The sequence below is a fragment of the Hirundo rustica genome, chromosome 1 (genome assembly GCF_015227805.2).
Source record: "Hirundo rustica isolate bHirRus1 chromosome 1, bHirRus1.pri.v3, whole genome shotgun sequence".
Lineage (NCBI taxonomy): Eukaryota > Metazoa > Chordata > Aves > Passeriformes > Hirundinidae > Hirundo > Hirundo rustica.
In genome coordinates this window covers 114,354,013-114,373,247 of record NC_053450.1, presented here as the reverse complement: position 1 = coordinate 114,373,247, position 19,235 = coordinate 114,354,013, and the positions used below count along the sequence as shown (strand labels likewise).

The window sequence follows — 19,235 nt, the reverse complement described above, 5'->3', positions numbered from 1 at the left end:
AGACTGCAGTGCAATGCTCTAACTGCAGGTGTTGTCATGCATCTAAAGCTCAACTTGAATTTTTAAAAACATTTATTGGCAGGTTACAAAACACAAGTAATGCAAGTAAAACCCTTTCAAACTGCTCAGGCAAAGCATCTCCTTGAGACAACACTGATGAGATTATATGGCCAAAAATCCTTCAAGCTACATAATAATAAATAAGAAAATTAGTGGAAAGAGTATCCCTAAAATGCACAGTTCAATTTATAGCCACTCTGACAACAGAGGGACATGAGGGCTTCAATCCCACTGGAAATACAGGTGGGAAGAAGTCAGAGTCCTTCAAATCAAATTATTTCAATCCCAGGATCATCTTTGCCCTCTTGTGGACAACCTTCCCTCCTGCAGCTTCTCGACAGGTTCCTGCGCAGACGGCGGGAACAATGCAAAATACATTTCTGCCCTTCCCTGCGCTCCCTTCCGCAGGCTAAGAATAGCCATTCTGAACCCAAGGGGCAGCCACAGGCAAAGCCCAGCCAAGCAGTGACCCTTGCTTGGCTCCTGCATGACTGCAGCTGTGTGAGAGAGCAGGTCCTGCTCCTGGCTCTAAGGACAAAAGCCATCCCAGAGCAAGGAAACACATCTGTGCCTTGACCGAGGGATGGACAGACAGAGTGACCAGGTGGTGCCTGTGCACTAACAAAGAAAAGCTGCATGCTACCAGCCCATAATCTGCCCTGCTGCACTACGTTCTGGTCATTTACAGTGAACCAACTTGAATTGTGCTGGTGAGAAGGGGGTTGTCATGATTCTAGCAAGAACATGACTTAAAATGTGCAGTCATGCTTCAAATTATTAAATCTAGTATTTCTGAGTTATTTTCTCATGGTGTAAGATCCACCACTGACATACCTTTCTAATACAACATTTTGCCTTGACTGTTTTATTGCATCTAGGTAAGTAAAAGCATTTGAAACTTTTTTCTCTTTTGACTCCATACGATTACACTCATCTCTGGCAACTTCATCAGAGACAATTTCACCTTTAAAATTATTTCATCTTTTCAAGATGAAATTTTCTTTATTTACAAAATAAAGAAAAGCGTACTATGGTATTCTGGTTTCTGTGCCAACAATGAAGGAAGCGTCATTCTCCTCCTGCGTACAAGATGACCACCAGGTAATAAGTAATCTGAACGATTATGAAACAAAAAAGTGCTCCTCTGCTAGAAAGCAAAACATGCAGGCTTGCCTCCTTTTCCTCACCCCCTACCACTGACTATCAGCCAAACAATTTTTTAAAGATCAAGTGGCCCTCCCTCAGCCAAGGAAGTCAGTGACCTGCATTTTTCTACACAGGAATAAACGATTCGCTCTCAACACCTTTTGCTAGGTTGTGCTCCTTCCTTTAGCACGTCTATCCCTTTACTTTTTCCAGTTCCATGTAATCAAGACAACAGGAAGCAGCACCTGGATTATGCTTCTCACAGTAACTTATAGACCACATGTAAAAGCTACTGCAAACTACTTTGGCTGGACCCTGTGGTCAGAGGCAATACTGACCTTATCAGATCTTTTTTCCTGGGAACTTCCAGTGAGAATATTCAGCCAGCTGGACCCTCTTCCCCAGGAACAGGCAGACACAATGCAAGCTCTTTCCTCCAAACCAGGAACAAAGAATGATGTTATTTCCTATGGCTGGCTTTGGGAGAACGACATAGCAACACCAAATCACAGCAGTAAAACCAAGAAATGCTTATTTACTAAGCCTTTATTTAAAAAAATGATTACAAAATATTTCATGAAGTTCCTTAGATCAAGAAAACATTATGCATTAAAAAATATCACAGGTTTAGAATGATAAAAATATTCAGTAATCTAAAAATTATTTAGATGGACATTCAAGGCAATACTGGAAACAAAACTATAAAATTCTTACTTTATATACATAAAATTAATGTATTATCATCCTGCTTTAATTCAAAATGGCATTAAAAGTGATATATAGCCCTGTCCAGCATAAAATTTAATATCCAGATATCTGCTTACATTTACAGCAATAGACTAAAAAAGAGATGAATTTCCATCTTAAAGGCACTATCAGCATCTTGATTTGCTACAATTTTATAGAACCTTTGAAAATTTTCGCTAAGAATTTCCCTTCAGTGTAGAAAGCTTGGTATTTTATTGCACAAATTTGAACAAGGATCACCATGACAGCCACTATGCAAAAACATCTTTTGCTGAGCTCTGAGAATTGCATGAGATCACTCACTGCTCTTTCAGGTCAGAAGGTGCAAAGGTAGAACTCACCTGTAACAGATCACAACCCTTCCCTGCTTTTTTGAAGCACAGGGCACAGGCAGTAAGGCACAATTCCTTCCCATACCCAGAACCAAAGGGCACTTGGTAGCACTTTGATTTTAATGTGATTGTTTGCTTCTTTCCAACAGGCTTTACTACCAGTTATGATGTACAGAAATGTTCACTTTGCCAACAGAAGAAATTTGAGGCAGTTGTATCTAACAGCACTTCTGCCAGGGCTCCCATCACTCTCCTGAACAATCCCTAATCCACTTAAGCCAAAATCAGCCACCTTAATGGAAGCAATTTAAATAGGTGGTTTAAATAAGGTTGGCTGATTTCATCAGAAGCAGGCTGGGAAACGAGCAAAGGGCTTTGCTGGCAGAGCACGAGGGGTAAGAGACATCCAGTCATACACACAGAGCTCCTGCAGAACCAGACGTTTAATCCAGCTCCAACAGCATTCTCTAGGATCAGTCTAATTAAGAGACAGACATTTAAAGCCAGCACCTGACACCAGAAGGGCAATGGGGCATGTCAAGACAGCAGACCAGTCTGCTCAGTCACTGCAGCAAGGAAGCCTCTCCCCCACCTAGAGTGGGAGGGCAGAGGAGCTAGGAGTGGTAAGGGAAGCTAGGATATAAGAAGCTGATAAAGCAGTTTAAAAAATAACCTCACAGAAAACAGCATACACACGTGCAAATCTGCTTCTCAACTATTTTGAAACAGAGCAAACACACCTTATGAGGTGCAAGGATTAACAGCATCATCATGCATGTTAGCCAACAACTGGTTTGGAAGCGACATTTTGGGCAACTGCCTTAAATCTATAACCATTATGTGACTTGTTCCTAGTATTTAACTGCTATGTGACAGACTACTGTCAGGTAAACTGCCAAGGCTGGGAGATGACTTCACAGTTCCCTTTCTGTATTTCCAGGAATGGATATCAGTATCACTTAGGTAGGGAAAAGCCTATAGAATAAGCAACCAAAACCCAGACCTCAATTAACTTATCTTTAGGCTGAGAAAAATAACAGGAAAAATTATCTCAAGATAAAAAGTCCATTCACGGCGCTGCACTGCTTAATAAATACTTAGCAGCACAGTGTTGCTCTTACACTACATTTACAGCTACCAATTACAGATGAAAATTTAGACTATGGACATTTTGGTGTGGAAAAAAATTCAGTAGGAATCTAGGCAATAAAAAGAAAACAAAATTAGACTTTTGTAATGTTACTTCTATGGGCACAGTCCCCAGAGTAAGACATTGCAGATCATAGAGGAGATATTTCTCATTATGGATATTTTGTATCACCAGTAACACTGCTTGTAAACCAAACATCTCTAATCTACCCAGTTATAAGAGACAGCTACAGCAAGCACTGAGATCAGATTTTTGTGCAAACAGACACTAATAAATACAAGGGGGGGAAAAAAAAAGTCCAAAGAGCTTTTCTACAGAGAAAATTCTATGAAGTATCTCTTCTATGCATAGCTCTAAAACCAAGCTATAGCTTTAACTTGGCACTTCGCACCACCCGGCAAAATTTTATGTCCTCCAAGCAAAGTGTAGTGTTAGGCTTAAGTCTCAGGCCATAGAGAGAGAAAACATCACAAACTCACACTCATCAGAAAGTTGCAGCAATGGAAAAAAAACAACTTTGACTTGCTATTACAGTCCTTTGTCTTAAAACAGCTTCCTCTTCCTTCCCCAAATGCATCTCAGCCAGTTTCTGGAGGGCTTGGTCTCAATGCTGCCACAGCAGCTTACAGGACGGGGAACACGCCTGACTGGGATATCAGTGACATGCACTTAATGCCCGGGAGACACGGCAAACATCTCAAGCACACAAACAAGAACTGTTATTCCATAATCAGCTTCTCCTTATTTGCTTTGGTATTTTGGAACTCTTCTGGCTTACAGTAATTTGCTCTGCTTTTGAAGGCTTTACTCTTAAGAGAGGAATAGCACTCTCGCTTTTACCCCAGACATCAGAAAAATGCTTTTCCAGCGCTTCATTTCCTTTATAGCCATCAACATCTGCTCTAATACATCTGTCACTTGTCTGATATGTGTCCCATCAGTAGTGTTCCTTGCAGTCCTACAGACTGTCACTTGCAAAACAAATCAAGGGGACAAGTGCTTATTTACCTGTTTACCAACTGAGCTAGTCAGCAGCAAGGAGTCTTAAGCTACTGCCATATTTATAAACACATATAAATGGTGAGGTTCAAAACCATTCTGACAAAACTTAGCATTACCTATACATAAACAAGTTGCATATGGTATTAACCTTGCAAGTAATATCCACCAGGGTAGAACCAACATGCTGTAAGGTTTTTCCTGTTAATATTCAGATTGCTACTTCTGGGGTTCCTTCATGTAAATATTATTCTTTATCTTATTCCTCGCACTGCTGGCTTTTCAAGTTTCTTCCTCCAACTGTTATTTTCAGTTTCAGCTTTCAAAACCATCTGAAAGAAGATTCTGACATACAAGTCCAAACTTTGACAATCATAGGGTGCAAAACTGTCTCCTTAATATACCATTTACACTACCTTCCCCATAAACCCTCCACAGTCACTATACCATTAAACTGATCTCCACAGATAGAACTGAGGCACAAGAGTGGTAAAAACAACCCCAAACCCCCTATTTAAGGATAAATATTCCTGTAAGGTTCCAGTTAGGTATCCCTTTTACATTCAGTTTGACCAGGAAGTACAAAAATTAGTTCTGCTGTACTAATTTATAACTCACAACAGAAGCATCCGGTCAATTTAACCGGGAAATATCTTTAGGTTACAGCTCAGAATTTATGCCTCAGGCATTAACCCTTATCAGTCAGCTCTGTTAAAATCAAATCAGCCCACTGCTGTCCTGAAGTTATTCTGTTTAGACCCAAGGTGTTTTAGGGCCTGTCATCCCAGCAGGTGGCAGGATCAGTTACCTTAGAACATGATGCTCAAGATGCCATTACCTGACCCAAGAATCCATAAAAATTTGTGATGAGCAATGCATACAAAATCTATTAGAACAAAGAAACAGAAGCTGTTACCTATAGTGCACTGAAAGTTCATTTCAGTTTGCTCCAATTAAAAATAAAACAAAACAAACAAACAAACAAAACAAAACAAAAAAAAAATCAGGAAGTTATCTTGGTTTATTCAATGGCTGATTTTCTCTGGCACTCGGAGTTTTACCAGGATTTTCAGAGCGTCCACTGATGTTTTGTTTTCGCCTGAGATAAAACTCTATACCAAATTCAGCTGCAAATGCAAAAGTTGCAAAAAATCCAAATACCTGTGAAAGTGACAGAAACACATGATTTTAACATGCACAAACAGTAATAGTAACCTAACATTGTTTGGAGAGATTTGCTGTACCATTTTCTATACACTAATAACGCTTATATATTAAGATTAAAGTCCTCCTTAAATAGATAGTTTCATTTAAATTAGACAGAGATCAGAAATCATCATTCTAGCACATTCATTGCTGAAGATTTTACAGTTTTCATTCTTTTAATCAAGTGTGAACCTTATACTGTGTTCTAATCAACCTTTAATAGTAAAAGTAAATTACTTTCATTGCCAAAATCTGTTATTAAAGTAGCATGGCATATTAGCAGACTATCAAAGAGGGGGCTGCCTATTAATGAGAGTGAATGAAGAAGAATAACATGCAAAAGGTAAAGGAAGAGAAGATCTGCAGAACCTGGGTCAGCAAGGGAGAATGAAATGATAATTTGTGAATGACATTTTGTCACTACTCATGGCAATTTGAGAAGTGTTAAAGAGAAGGCAGCCTTTTTCAAACAAGAAAAGAAACATATGCATTATTCTAACTCTACCTAAATTTTACACAACTGGTTTGGACCAAACTAATTTGACATTAATAAGTATTAAAACACAGTAGTTTTTATTTTTCCTGCACCAGAAAAAAAGCAAAGCTGAAACCTGATTTATGCTCAAGTTATTAGGTCTAAATAGATCTACATCACTTAAGACTACTATACAAAAGTGTGTATCTCTAATAGCTGATGCTGCCCATGGAAAAGAATTATCTTGCTTTCTTTTCCAAGTAATTTTTTCTCATTCAAGAATTCAATCTTTTAAACTCCCATGTTCACAATTGCAAGGTTACTCAAAAGAAGTATTCAAATGACTAGGGAATTATATCTAAGGCATCCCAAAAGCCCCTTCAGTGCCTTGCCCTGAGCCTCCTCAATGTTCCCTGGGAGATGAATGCCCTGTTGCTCTACTATTTCTGTCATTGAGGAAACTGCTGATCGTATTGCAACTGTGCAAGTCAGTGTTGTGCACTGTGCTCTGTAAAAGCAAAAGACAGGATTTCTTGATAACTTTGTGAGGGGGTGACATTATGAAAGGACAATTGAGGAAAAACAGAAAATTCAGAAGTAGGGTATCAGAGAACTGGGCAAGCTTCAAGAGATGACAGTGTTAAGCAGCAAGGGATGACAGGAAATAATACAAATCTGAGGTAGGAGGCAAAAGGTGGGAAGCTGCAAGTGCACACAGAGCTTTCCAGCAATCCTGAGGAATGCCAGCTCTTTGGATTTCCTATGGTAATTTTCTGGAAGGTCTGAAATAGCTACTTCCTCCCAAAACATCACAGTGCACTGAGTTCTATTCCCCTGCCCAGTTTCTTCTCTGCAAATTGAGTGAAGTTTAGAGGGCTGAGAAATTAACATACCAGATAAATACAAAGTAAATCTTGCCATTTTAAGACTTACATATGCAGCATTTTCAACAGCAGAGCCAGAGCAGGTTGCAGAAAACACTATTGATGCTAACAGAAACCAGGCACCTATGATTGGCACAGCCCAAAAATTCTGCAAATACATATATAAAAATATATAAATAATTTAACTGTAGGTAGATTACCTAAAAAGAACAAACATCATAACAACAGTTGAGTTAACCTGCCTGTGACTTTATGTTTTGATACTTTGATACTAGTGGAAGCTTCAGAAAATACATTTTACAACTACATTCCAAATGACATTCAACATTATCAGCTATTTAAAGGAGTCTGCCCTATTTTTGTTTTTAAGCATTTTATTAATTTTATCTGACCTTTTTTCACAACCAAATTCAAGCTCAGGACAACCATCAGCTTTATTCCCTAAGTAAAACATTTGGGAAATTAGAAAACTGTAAGCAAATGTGCTCATTCAAACCTTTTACTACACTCCCTTATCTGTACCTTCAAATAAAGACCTTACTGTTTGCTCCGAAGGCAAATAGGAAGAGACACTTGTGAGATGGAATAATGTTCCTACTGACTTTACCGAGCAACTTCCTCCCACTGCTGGATCTTCTGAAGTATACAGCCATAAACTGTAATTGCCAAAATGGAGGTAGTCTACACCCAGTAGGAAAATAGATAGGGCATAAACTGATAAATTGCAGGCATCATGCTGGCAGTAAACTGTATTCCATATGTGTACAAATACGCAATGGCTATGCTGTAGTATTAGTAGCATTAATGTGGAAAGACTTCCACACAGGTCCTAAAATCCTGCAGGTAGCCAGCTTTGAAAAAGATGTCAATATACACTCTCAAAGTTGGCTCATTTTTAAACTCTAAGATACCTTAATCTACCCTTTACATGGAGAAGAAAAGGGGATTAATTTTGCATAGGCTTTCTACTCCACAGAAGACTTTATGCACTTAGAAGAAACGGTTTGTTTTCCAAAAAAAGTTTTCTTACCAGTTTCTGCACTTTATCTTCCCCCAGTGATTCATACAAATCAGTGCAATACACACACAGAATCAGGAGGCTCAAAAGAAAGGCACTGCAGCTTACGAATTCAAAGAAGTAAAGTCCACTACAAGTGATGCAATCGTCCACAATTTCTTCACAAACGACAGCCACAAAAGAGAAAATCTGCAAACAAATAACATGCTTGAGTTGGATCAAGTCTCTAACATCATCAACAAGCAGACATCTCTGAGATGAAGAATAATAAAGCTAGCTGTGACAAAAATTCTCAATCTACAAAGAGTTTGGTGAAGTTCTGCACTATTTTCTTACAGACAGAAATAATTATAGAATGACATGGTTTACACTTGGCTGTTAAAGGTGGTCGATAAAGTACACTCAGGTAAGCTGAGCACACAGCCAAACAGAGGCTTCTTGATTAGACAGACAAGATCCCTGCTTTGTGGTTTGTGCAACTGTCAGTTGGAAGCACATGACACAGCGTGGAGAACACACATCCTGCACAAACGCTACTGCTTACTACATACAGCTGCACACAGTTCTGAATGTATTTGGGTTCAGGGCAGTGGGGGAAACTGGACAGCACTGACACACTCAGCTACCTCCCTAAAAGTTCACTGCTGATGTTACCTCACTTGATAAAACTGCAGAGAAACTCCACGGACCCAACACTCACATGCTTGTGACCCAGTAATGACAGAAGCTCAACTGCTCTTGTAGGAACTGAAATTTTAAACTATGTTCAAGCTATGTTGGACAATGTTTAATCTATGCAGAGGTTTATCTTCACCTTCCTGCCACAGTGTGCTTTGAGAAAAATACATGACTTAGTTCCTGTATACTCACCATATCCCTGCTGCTGGATTTTCTACTATTTTATTGTACAAGAAAGAATATTGCTTTATTTAACTGTTCGCTTATTTTGGCCACTTCTTGCTAGTTTCCTTCATCCCACAAACTTGGCATAGCTTTACAGATCTTCATAGTAAGGAGTTCACCAAATTAAAACAAAACCATGAGCAGGAATCAGACTGGATCATAAAACTGTGACTGATATGAGAACGACAATCATGTTTTTAATAAGAGTATGTAGGCAATAAAGAGGTTGTCAGTTCCTTGTTAGAAAAAAAAAATCTGAATTAAAGATTCAGAATTGTTCTTGGAAAATAATCGCCAGTCTTCGGTTTCTCACAGTAAAAACAAGAACAACAAATGAGCAGTAGGAAGTGTAAATTCCCCTTATGAAGCCAGGTCTCAGGGGAGCACTTCAGAAAACCATGTTTTGGAAATTCAAGAGTTTAAAGTAAACAGGAGCTCAGAAAGGGAAAGAATGGGAGTTGAGAAACTTCAATATTACTATCAGGCCTCCACATGCTTCCTTTCTCTCTCACAGTGGCTGGCAACACAAATTTCTCAGCAGCCCTTGCACATAAACCAGTGAACTACAATGTCAGTCCAGGAATGTTTTAAACTCCGACTTTCCAGGTTTTATGGTTTGGGGGTGGGTTTTTTTGCATTTCTAAACATGTGCTTACAGCTGCATCCAATGACTTTCAATTTCATATTTTTCACAAGGTCAGCTGTGAGGCAGCACCATACATGAAAACTTACCTCTTTTTCTCTTTTTATAAGCAAATAAGAAAATAAAGAAAATAAGATTTTTTTTTAATAAGAAAATAAACCTGTCCTTACAAGAAAGTATGTGTTCAGATAATCATAATATGATGTAAATAACTGAAAAAAGCTTCTCCACTGAATGTACAAGCAAGCTGAAAAATAATCCCACTCAGAAGAGCGGTTATAAAGAGTTCAATGTCAAATAATTGAGATTTACCAAGTAGAATCCTGTGTGGGACTTGTCCAAGTCAATATTCATTTTTTAAATTAATAAGTTGAGTAATAAAATAGAGTACATCAATTTTAAAAAAAGTTGGCTTGAAGAACTTTGAGTAAGTGCTCTGATAAAGTTAATGTACCAGCAGCACATTTACAAGATGTCAGAGAGCTCTGCTTGCGTTTTTTAACTTGCTCTTTGATATCACTATCAGAAAAAAAAGGGATTCCTCTGTTGTCCTACTACCACAAAAATAATAATAGTTTTAAACATCAAAAGCATTGTTGGAGAAGAAGTTGTTTCGGATTTTTTTTTTTATTTTATTAAAAGTCCTGTCTGTATGTACACCAGAAATTAAACATCTTCATCAGTCTCTTACCAGCAACAAATTATTCATTGGTACTGACGTTACTGTTGGAAGCTTCCAAACAAATGTCAATTTTGTAAATAAGATTTAACAAGTGAATTGCTACAAGATACAGCAGATCAATGAACTTGCCTACAAGCCAGTGAGGCTGCTCAGCAGTGGGATTCCCAGTATAAAATCTTCTAGTTCAGCTGGGTGCACATATTAATTCTCTATTAAGTCTGCACAATTCGGGCTATTACAGGACACGAACAGCTCAAAAATTTGGAGCTGATTTTTAAGCCTGAATCACCATTTTCCTTTCCAGCCAGGGCACTTGACTAAAGTTAGACAATGGTTGATGACAACTTGTCCTGCTTTAGGTAAGAATTAGTTTCTTCCTCACTCTTGGCACAATACGCACTGTGCCATTTACCTTTGTGAAGAATTTGAACCAGTCATGGACTACCAAAAACATTCCACCTATTAAAAAAAAAAACCAAACCAAACCACAACATCCTAGAAATCTTCACAATAGATTCTCCCAGCACTCTTTTGGCACTCACATTTGTGACTTTTGGCAGTCACATTTTCCTTGTTTCATTTGCTCAAAATAATTGGCTATGGTTACAGTGCATGCCGTTATTCAACTGAAGAAATTATTTCTTAGGTCTAGAAGCCAGTTTTCTGCAGGTGATTTCAGAGTATTTTATAAAATCCTTGATCACCTCTACAATGAACAGAGCAATGAATACTGGCATTTCCAAAGATCAACACTTTTCCAGAACAGGAACCCTCTTACTGCAGAGACTGAGGTTTCCACCCTCAGGACTTTCTGGGGTTTGTTTAAAGTGTTTTGAGTGAGACCTCAAGATCTGTGTCCTTTTATAAAGGTTACAAAAAAGGAGGCAAAAATGTTGGAAATTAGGAGGGTGAACAACTGTAACTCCATTTTCTTTTTCCTCTCACTGACAAACGGGTGCAGGCCATAAACTGCTACTTATTTAAGAACATGTCAAGCAGCTATTCATCCCATTTTGTATAATGGTAATTTTTCTTCTTTTTTTTTCTACTTAGAAAGCATTTTAAATAATTAAACAGTTTAAGGCTTTGGTACATCAGTAAATTTGCCTACATAATCACTTATTTTATTTTAGTCTATGAACCTACTTATATAAACATTCTGCTTGTCAGGGAGCAGAACCCAGCAAATCTTGCTTTAATAATCTCCAGTAGATGAATTAAAAGTTTATGTTCCATTGTATTTATTTAAAGCATTCTTGGGTGTGATTTTTTTAAACACTCTTAGAAAACTTTATTTTTGGCAGTGCTACCACTTCACGAACAGCAGAGAATATTACATTTCTGGCTGAGGGTTTTGACTGCGTGTGAGATGAAGCCTAAAACCGAAATATCCTCTTTTCTGCAATGGTGAATAATGAGAAAGGGGTGGAAATCACCTACAATTCCTGTGAACATGACACATCTGACTAAAAAGCCACCGTGTTGGCTGCAAAAACGCACGCTTACACACATTTGCGGTCAGCTGCCCTTTACCACGCTGGGTTTCACTCATTCCCTGCCAGTACATGAATGGCGCTCCTCACATCAGCAGTCACACTGGTACATTTTGGATGAGTCCATCACCAAACACTGAACAGGACCTTGCACCAGGAGCCCAACTGCTTGACTCAGGAGTAACAACACGCAGCAGGAAAGCCAGCAGGAAATAAGCCTTTTATTTCCTGGTGGGCCCACAGGGCTGCCTGACACGAAGTGATTTCTAATGCGACGGGCCACCAGGATTGCGGGTTTCTGGTGCAATTTTCTACCACAAATCATGGGAGAAATGGGCTCCTTAATTTTAGCACGGACAGCGCAGACTGACGGGCTTAGAACAGGCGGCAGGAGCAGCAAGAGGGGAAGGTCTGGAGCTCATGACCAAGCAATGCCCTTCACAGTTCTACTACCCTATGGTGAGGTTCATCCAAAGGCTTCTTCCTCCTGTTTTCATCCAATCCGGCCCTCAAAAGAAAGCATTACATTTCCTGCGAGGCTTCCCTCTGATTTTGAGCCAGGGCGGGCGGTGTTTAAAGCCAGCAGGCTGCTGAACCACGGCGGCTGCAGACACCAGCACCGACTCCCGCACCTCGGACATGAAGCAGGAACACTACCGGCACTTCCCACCATAAACCACTTTGAACCTGCAGTATAAGGCACCACGGCAGCTTTCCACCTGAGTTACAGGTCTGCACAACTTTAGTGACCCCAGGCCAAGTCCCGAGTCAGGACACCCTCCCGGCGGAGCCAGCCCTTTCTGACGGGCAGAACCCCTTCCCTCGAAGCCTGTGTGCGGCCATCTCCCCAGCCTGCGCCGGAATTTAATTTTTAAGCGGCGGGGAACCGCCCTAAAGCCGAAGGTCATCGTAACACGCTCGTTTCCATCCCAGAGCGGGGCACCCCCGCCCCACCGGGCTCAGCCCCGGGAGACTCTCGGTCTCTCCCCGGCCCCGGGCAGCCATCCTGCCAGGGCTGCTGCCTCCCTGGCCCGGCACGTCCCGCACAGCGAGGGGAGCAGGGCACTCACCGCCTGGACCACCTTGGCCGCCAGCCGCCATCCCTGCAGGCGCCGCAGGGTGCAGCCGAAGAGGCGGCGGCGGGGCGCCTTCGCCTCCGGTTCCGTGGTCTCGTTGTAGACGGCGCCGTTCTCCATGGCCGGGCCGGGCCGCCGGCAATCGGGTGGGGAAAACCGAAAGGAAAAGGGCGGCCGGCCCGGCGGGCCGGGGCGGGGCGGGGCGGCCAGGGCGGGCGGCCGGCCCGGCGGGCCGGGGCGGGGCGGGGCGGCCAGGGCGGGCGGCCGGCCCGGCGGGCCGGGGCGGGGCGGGGCGGCCAGGAAGGGCGGCCGGCCCGGCGGGCCGGGGCGGAGCGGGGCGGCCAGGGCGGGAGGCTCGGGAGGCGCCGGGAGGCGCCGGGCCGGAGGAGGCGGTTGCACTGGCGGTTGGTCCCGGCGGGACAAAGGCGCTCCCGGAGGCGCGAGCCAGCGCTCCCCCTGGCGGCCGCGGGCGGGCGCGGCCCGTGAGGGGAGCGCGGGGCCGCCTCAGGCCCGGTCTGGGCTCAGCTCGCTAATCGGGGCTTGGTAAATAAAGTTTACGAGATTGTTGGCTTGTCACGCGAGCTTACGGTATCAGAAGGGAGTTTTAAGCCAAAGATTTCCCTGCTCGCATTCACATAATCAATTAGTTTGGAAAAACCCTCTGAGATCATCGAGTCCGGCCTACGACCGAGCACCAGCACATTAACCAGACCATGGCGCTGAGTGCCACGTCCAGTCTTGCCTTAAACACCTCCAGGGACGGTGACTCCACCACCTCCTTGGGCAGCTCATTCCATTGTCTAATCACTATTTCTGTGAAGAAATTCTTCCTATTGTCCAACCTAAACTTCCCCTTGAGGCTACGTCCTCTTGTACTATCATGAGTAGTCTGAGACGAGATCCCGACCCCCACCTTGCTACACCCTCCTTTCAGGCAGATCTAGATATCAGTAAGGTCACCCCTGAACCTCCTTTTCTTCAGGCTGAACTCCCTCAGCCACTCCTCATGGACTTGTGCTCCAGACCCCTCACCAGCTCCACTGCCCTTCTTTGGACTCATTCCAGCACCTCAATGTCCTTCCTTGAATTGAGGGGTCCAGAACTGGACACAGAGCTCAAGTTGTGGCCTCACCAGTGCTGAGTACAGGAGAAGAGTCATTGTCTTTGAAGACATTCCTTGTCAATGAGAGAAAACACTCATATCCCCAAGCCTCTTCTAATATACTCACATACCCTTGCCCAGATCAGCTTTTAAAAGAAACTATAGTTTTTGTTGCCTACTAAGAGTAGATTAAACCTTTTCTATGTAAGCAAAGGTGCGTTATGTTTGCTTCTATATTCCTGATGTATTACCCACAGAGCTATTATGGTCCTTCATAGTCAAGTTCAGTTATACTTGTTTAAATTCAAGGAAATGAAAGATTGCTACAGGTTGAAAAGGAGGAGATTTGTTTGCTTAATGCTAGCTGTATAGGAACAGATTCCCTGCTTAGGGAACAGATCAGGCTGTTGGGACACTGCTTCTCTTTGGAAACCTCACAGTGCAGTGGGAGTGTGTGCTAGAGAGCCCCATGAGGCTGAGGCTACTTTTAGCTCTGCCAGGACACGCTCTTAACTGGGCAGATGCAGAAGCATGGGCCAGGCCAAAGCAGCTGGGCCACACTCTGTGCCGTTTGTGTACCAGCAGCCGTGTGCCCGACCTCTCCCGGTAAGAAAGCACAATCCAGGGGAACACACAGTGTCCCAAGGCAGCATCATACAGACCTGCCTCTGCCATAAACATGTTTGGCTGCAGGAATTGGCTTGGGAGGCAAATGAGTAGGGCAAATCCCGTGATTCCCAAGGCATGGGTGTTTCCACTGAAACAAATGAGGTATCATCATGGGTGTGCCCTAGCTTCTGCCTGGGATTGGGATGAGTCTAATATGGCTCTGTTGGCAGCATCCCAGACTACAGGACAGAGCAGATAGGTGTAGTCAGGAACATTTGCTGCTACTGCTTATAAATCCCCAGTGCCTTCACTACCTTTTTTCACTCTAGTACATTATAAATTAGATTACATTACAGAGGCTGGCATCTCTCTTCTGAGGGAAATTTCCATCTCATTTTCATTTCTTTCTTGATAATATTTCACAAGAGGCTGAGTAACTCCAAAGCCACAAAGCACCTGTCCGGGCTGTACCGTGGTTTGACAGGGACAGGACTTAACTGAGATAGAAGCAGCTGTCAGGTCTTCTAAGGTGTTCAGTAGCATCTAAGGCTATTTCGTAGCCCTGCCCTTATGAGTCTTTAGAATGCCTTCATGCAGCATTGTCAGATTATGAATACAGATGTTAGTACTGAAGACAACTGTCTTGAGGACAGACTGCTTTTCAAAGAGACACAGAAACACTAAACACGACTACAAGAAATAGATGGCAACCTCTTTCCGGTTTCTGCTGTCTTTTAGCTGGTTTTCCTGTTCAGGCCCTCTTCAGGAAATACAAATCAATGATCCATGGAATGATAAAGGTTAGCTTGCCATTTAAAGCCTAACTTCCTGAGGTCAATTTATTTATTTGTTTATAAGAGGCTCAAGAAAAGCAAAATGACAGCAAAGCTAGGGAACTGTAAGGTCATGTGACGGAAGAAATGGAAACTGGACAACAGCATAGGAGTTGATATCCTGAAAATACTTAAGGCATTACATTATGCTGCTCTCCACAGAGGTGCAGCACGTGTACTTCACCCTTTTTATCACCCTAACTTTCCAGAACAGTCTTTTTCCTTTAAAGAGAGAATTAAAAAACAAAACAAAACAAAAACAATTACTGTAAGGAACCATAGGGTTTAATGCAAATAACAGTAACTGGGTGACTGTGATGTGATGGAAATCCCATTCCAGATATACAGCTATTAATTTCCATTTGCTTATGTGCTACACCTGGCAGTTTTCCAGAAAAAGAAGTCTTCCTTTCCCTGCCAACTACCTCTGCTGGAATGGCAGGAGCAGAGCTAAAGGCAGGACATGGTGGCAGAGAAGCAACCCCACAGTTAGATGCTGAGCTGTGGTAACGTCTCCAGTCAGCCAGGCACAGAGAGAGACATCAGTGGAGGCAGATTAGTGATGAGTGACCTAGTTTTCTCTCTCATTACATCTCCTCCAAGACACCCTCCACAGTGACCAAAAACAATAGCAATGGAGAAAGCCCCCTCACTGGAGGAGATTGCAGTGTACACAGTATAGCTGTATGACAGTTGCCACTTCTTGCCCCCATGTTGAAATAATTTCCAAAACTGTGACTGGAGTTCCTTGAAGCAATTGAGTAAATGCCAGCTACTGCAATAAAGGGGCTTCAGGCCACAGCTGCACCACTGTTTTCATCAAGTAAGCCCCAGTGGCTCTTTGGCACTGTGTGCTGTGTTACAATGCCACACTAAAGCCTGCCCCTCACACTCAGAATTGGCAGCACTGGCTTCACGAAGTCATGTTCTCCTTTTCCCATGTTCATAAATGCAGTTATGGGGTTTTTTGCTTTTCTTGCCAGAAGGCAAAGGAGAAGGAACTAGAGGAATAGGAGAAGCAGCTTGGAAGCCCGAACCGCTGAAGGAGACAGACTTAGTTTCATTGGAAGAGTGATGAGGAAGAGGAAGAAGTGTGTGTTACTGTACAATTCTGGGAGTTCCACTGAAGACAGCCTGTCTGAGGCACATCTCCCTCCTTCATTTTGATGCTCTCACATGGGCATCTCGTCATCTCCTGTTCATTCAAGACCATCCCCATGTATTACATTAAGTAAATACAGGATGATTAGCTAGCAAATGGAATATTCCAAGTACTGCAACAGTGAGCTCAGAGAAGACTTGAATGTGTTGCATCTGCTGAACTTTCTTTAGCTCTTGAGGCTCTATTTTTATGCTCAGTATTGCAACTGAACTTCACGAATTGTGACACCACACTTAACAGGCTCGAATGTGTGATTTTTAAACAGCTGAAGATGAAGAATTAGCATTTTTAACAGCTATTATTAAGTATCCCTTATGGCACTAGGGATGAAGTCCCCACACTTCCCAAATGCAAGCTCAGGCCAACTCTTCTCAGTGGTTTTTCGCATGCATCTGCACGGCATAGAGAAGCATTAAGCCATGAGGTATTTGATAGGCAACAGTTCTGCTGTTGGAGGTGTCCCACTGCAAACTGTTGGCTCCCCAAGAAGAGACTGCAGCCCAACAGACAGCAATTATTGCATTTCAGAAGTATCACTAGAAATTTAAGGTTAATATAGTAGCTAGTCCATAAAACCTAAAAGCCATATGCACATTTCAGAGACTGTAAATTTCAGATTAAAAATATGACCTGCCTGGAAGTAAAGTGGACATTTACTCAAAAATTTCAAGCTTAAAATTTGCAGAGCAGCTTTATTAGAACCAGTCAAATCAAAAGAACTAATATAGGAACAGGGTAGAGAAGGAGGAAGAGAAGATTTACAAAATTCCCCTGCAACGGTTTTGTTTCACTCTAATCAGCAACTTGTCTACATTGAACTAGCCCTGAAAATTCTAAAGGAATTTAGTTGATTTATACTGTAGCATTTTTTCCATGTTCATACTGAAAAGCATTTTTAAAGTATTGTTATTAAAACTGTGCCCTGTAGTTCTTGTATTACCGCTTTGCTTTCTGCATTTTATGTGCTAATCTGAGACTTTGTACCCAAGAGCACTAAAGGTGCACAAGAGTGATTGAGAACAAAATTAATGTAATTTGTGCTGACACTTTTAAAAATTGGGGTAACCCCAAACCTAACCCGTCCCCAGCCCAAAGCAAGAAAGTATTCTTGCCAAATTAGCTTTGGTGTTTTACCCAGTTTATTTTGTTTGGTGCTTGACTTGATGGTGAAAGAAGGAGAACAGGGAGCAGGGTTTACTGGCACTACCTTTTGTGAAAAGGGCCATCGATCACAGAGACTAGTTTTGCATGATAGTTGTGGTAAATCGCATCTTAATTGCCTACTCTCACCAAAGCACTAGTCGGGGGAACTGCAAGAGGACAGAGAAACTGCAAGAACTCAAGAGGACAAAGCAACCAGCCCAGGAGCCTTGGTCTCATCAGAGGGAAACAAAAAGCCAAAGACATCAGGTTACACAGAAATATTCTCAGATATTTTCCTTTTGTGGTAAATTTCCCCCCTCACAGACAGCCCTGCAGATAGGAAGTATGCAGATGAGCAGCATTAAGAGAATTTGAAGGAGGGAAGCAAGCTACTTTAGTCTTTTAGAATGAAAAGGCATGGTAGGGGACAGTCTTTGTATAAATAATCATTTGTAAATAATAATCTAAAAATCAAAACAACCAGAAAAACTCCAAAGCTGTGGGGGCTTAAGGAAAAACACATTTAGAAGCTTCAAGTACACTGAAGTGACATCTGTTTTAAGAAGTGAAATTATGAGTAATTTGTAGGGTTTTCCCCAGCCTCCTCACGTAAGGGCACCTGGTGTAATTGTTATGTAATAATTAATTCATTCTATGGCAAATTTTCCAGCTTCATAAAAGGTTTTGTGCTTTGACAGATGCTCAAATGAACTTACTTAGAGACTGCAGGAGTTGTCTTTCAAAAATATGGACAGTATCCACTAGTTTAAAATGTTGCCCTAATGACCCATACCACTGCAGGTGTGTGAGAATGGGTCCTGTTTTCATCATCAGAGGCTCCTTTCTCTCAAGCACATTTCAGATTCAGTTTCAAGTTTACATACAGAACCTAGACAACTGTTCTGATACTGATGTGTACCATGCATCCATAATTAGAAGCCTAATTTTTTTCTTCCAGACAATTTATTCTATATAGCTGTTCCTCAGCAGGTCATGCATTTCTCCGTGTCACCTTTACCGAATTATTGACATAAGCAAAATTTTAAGGACTGCGGTCAAAGACAGTTAAGAATATCCACTGAAACTTCTCAGTCCACAACTCAATCTTCTATTTTAACAAGTGTGCTTAACTTGAGGGAGTTAACGTGCACAACAAAATATAAATTTAGGTATTTTGAAAATATGAAGATAACTCAGGTCAAGGGAGGTGATCCTGCCCCTCTCCTCAGCCCTAGTCAGTGTCTAGTTTTGGGCTCCTCAAGACAAGAGATAATGGAGCTCCTGGATCAGGTCCCATGGAGGAGAACAAAGATGATTGAGAGAAGGGAGCATCTCTCCCACAAGGAAACGCTGAGGGAGCTGGGCCTGTTCAGCCTCCAGAAGAGATGACTGAGAGGGGACCTCATCAATGCCTGCCAGTATCTAAATGGGGGGGTGCCAATGGAGCCAGGCTCTCCTTGGTGGTGCCCAGCAATAGGACAAGAGACAACAGCCACAAAGTGATGCACAGGAAGCTCCACTGGAATGCAAGGAAAAACTTCTTTACTGTACAGCTAACCACACACTGGAACA

General features: G+C 42.1%; 1 protein-coding gene across 1 annotated transcript; it reads right to left on the bottom strand.

Annotated features, from left to right (window-relative positions):
* Window positions 1-1,722: 1,722 nt before the first annotated feature.
* Window positions 1,723-12,994, bottom strand: CMTM6 (CKLF like MARVEL transmembrane domain containing 6). Its single transcript, XM_040080568.2, has 4 exons — window positions 12,809-12,994; window positions 8,030-8,206; window positions 7,049-7,147; window positions 1,723-5,595 (listed from the first exon to the last, which is right to left on the bottom strand). The coding sequence occupies exons 1-4, from the start codon at window positions 12,932-12,934 to the stop codon at window positions 5,446-5,448; spliced, it is 552 nt and encodes a 183-aa protein (XP_039936502.1). The 5' UTR covers window positions 12,935-12,994; the 3' UTR covers window positions 1,723-5,445.
* Window positions 12,995-19,235: the final 6,241 nt, after the last annotated feature.

Excerpts from the sequence above, each read along its gene's own strand:
- CMTM6 (XM_040080568.2), bottom strand. The coding sequence starts at position 12,934 with ATGGAGAACGGCGCCGTCTACAACGAGACCACGGAACCGGAGGCGAAG. Across the intron at positions 8,207-12,808 it reads CGGCCAAGGTGGTCCAGGCG|ATTTTCTCTTTTGTGGCTGT; the intron begins GTGAGTGCCCTG and ends ATTTGTTTGCAG. Across the intron at positions 7,148-8,029 it reads AAGATAAAGTGCAGAAACTG|AATTTTTGGGCTGTGCCAAT; the intron begins GTAAGAAAACTT and ends ATGTATTTGCAG.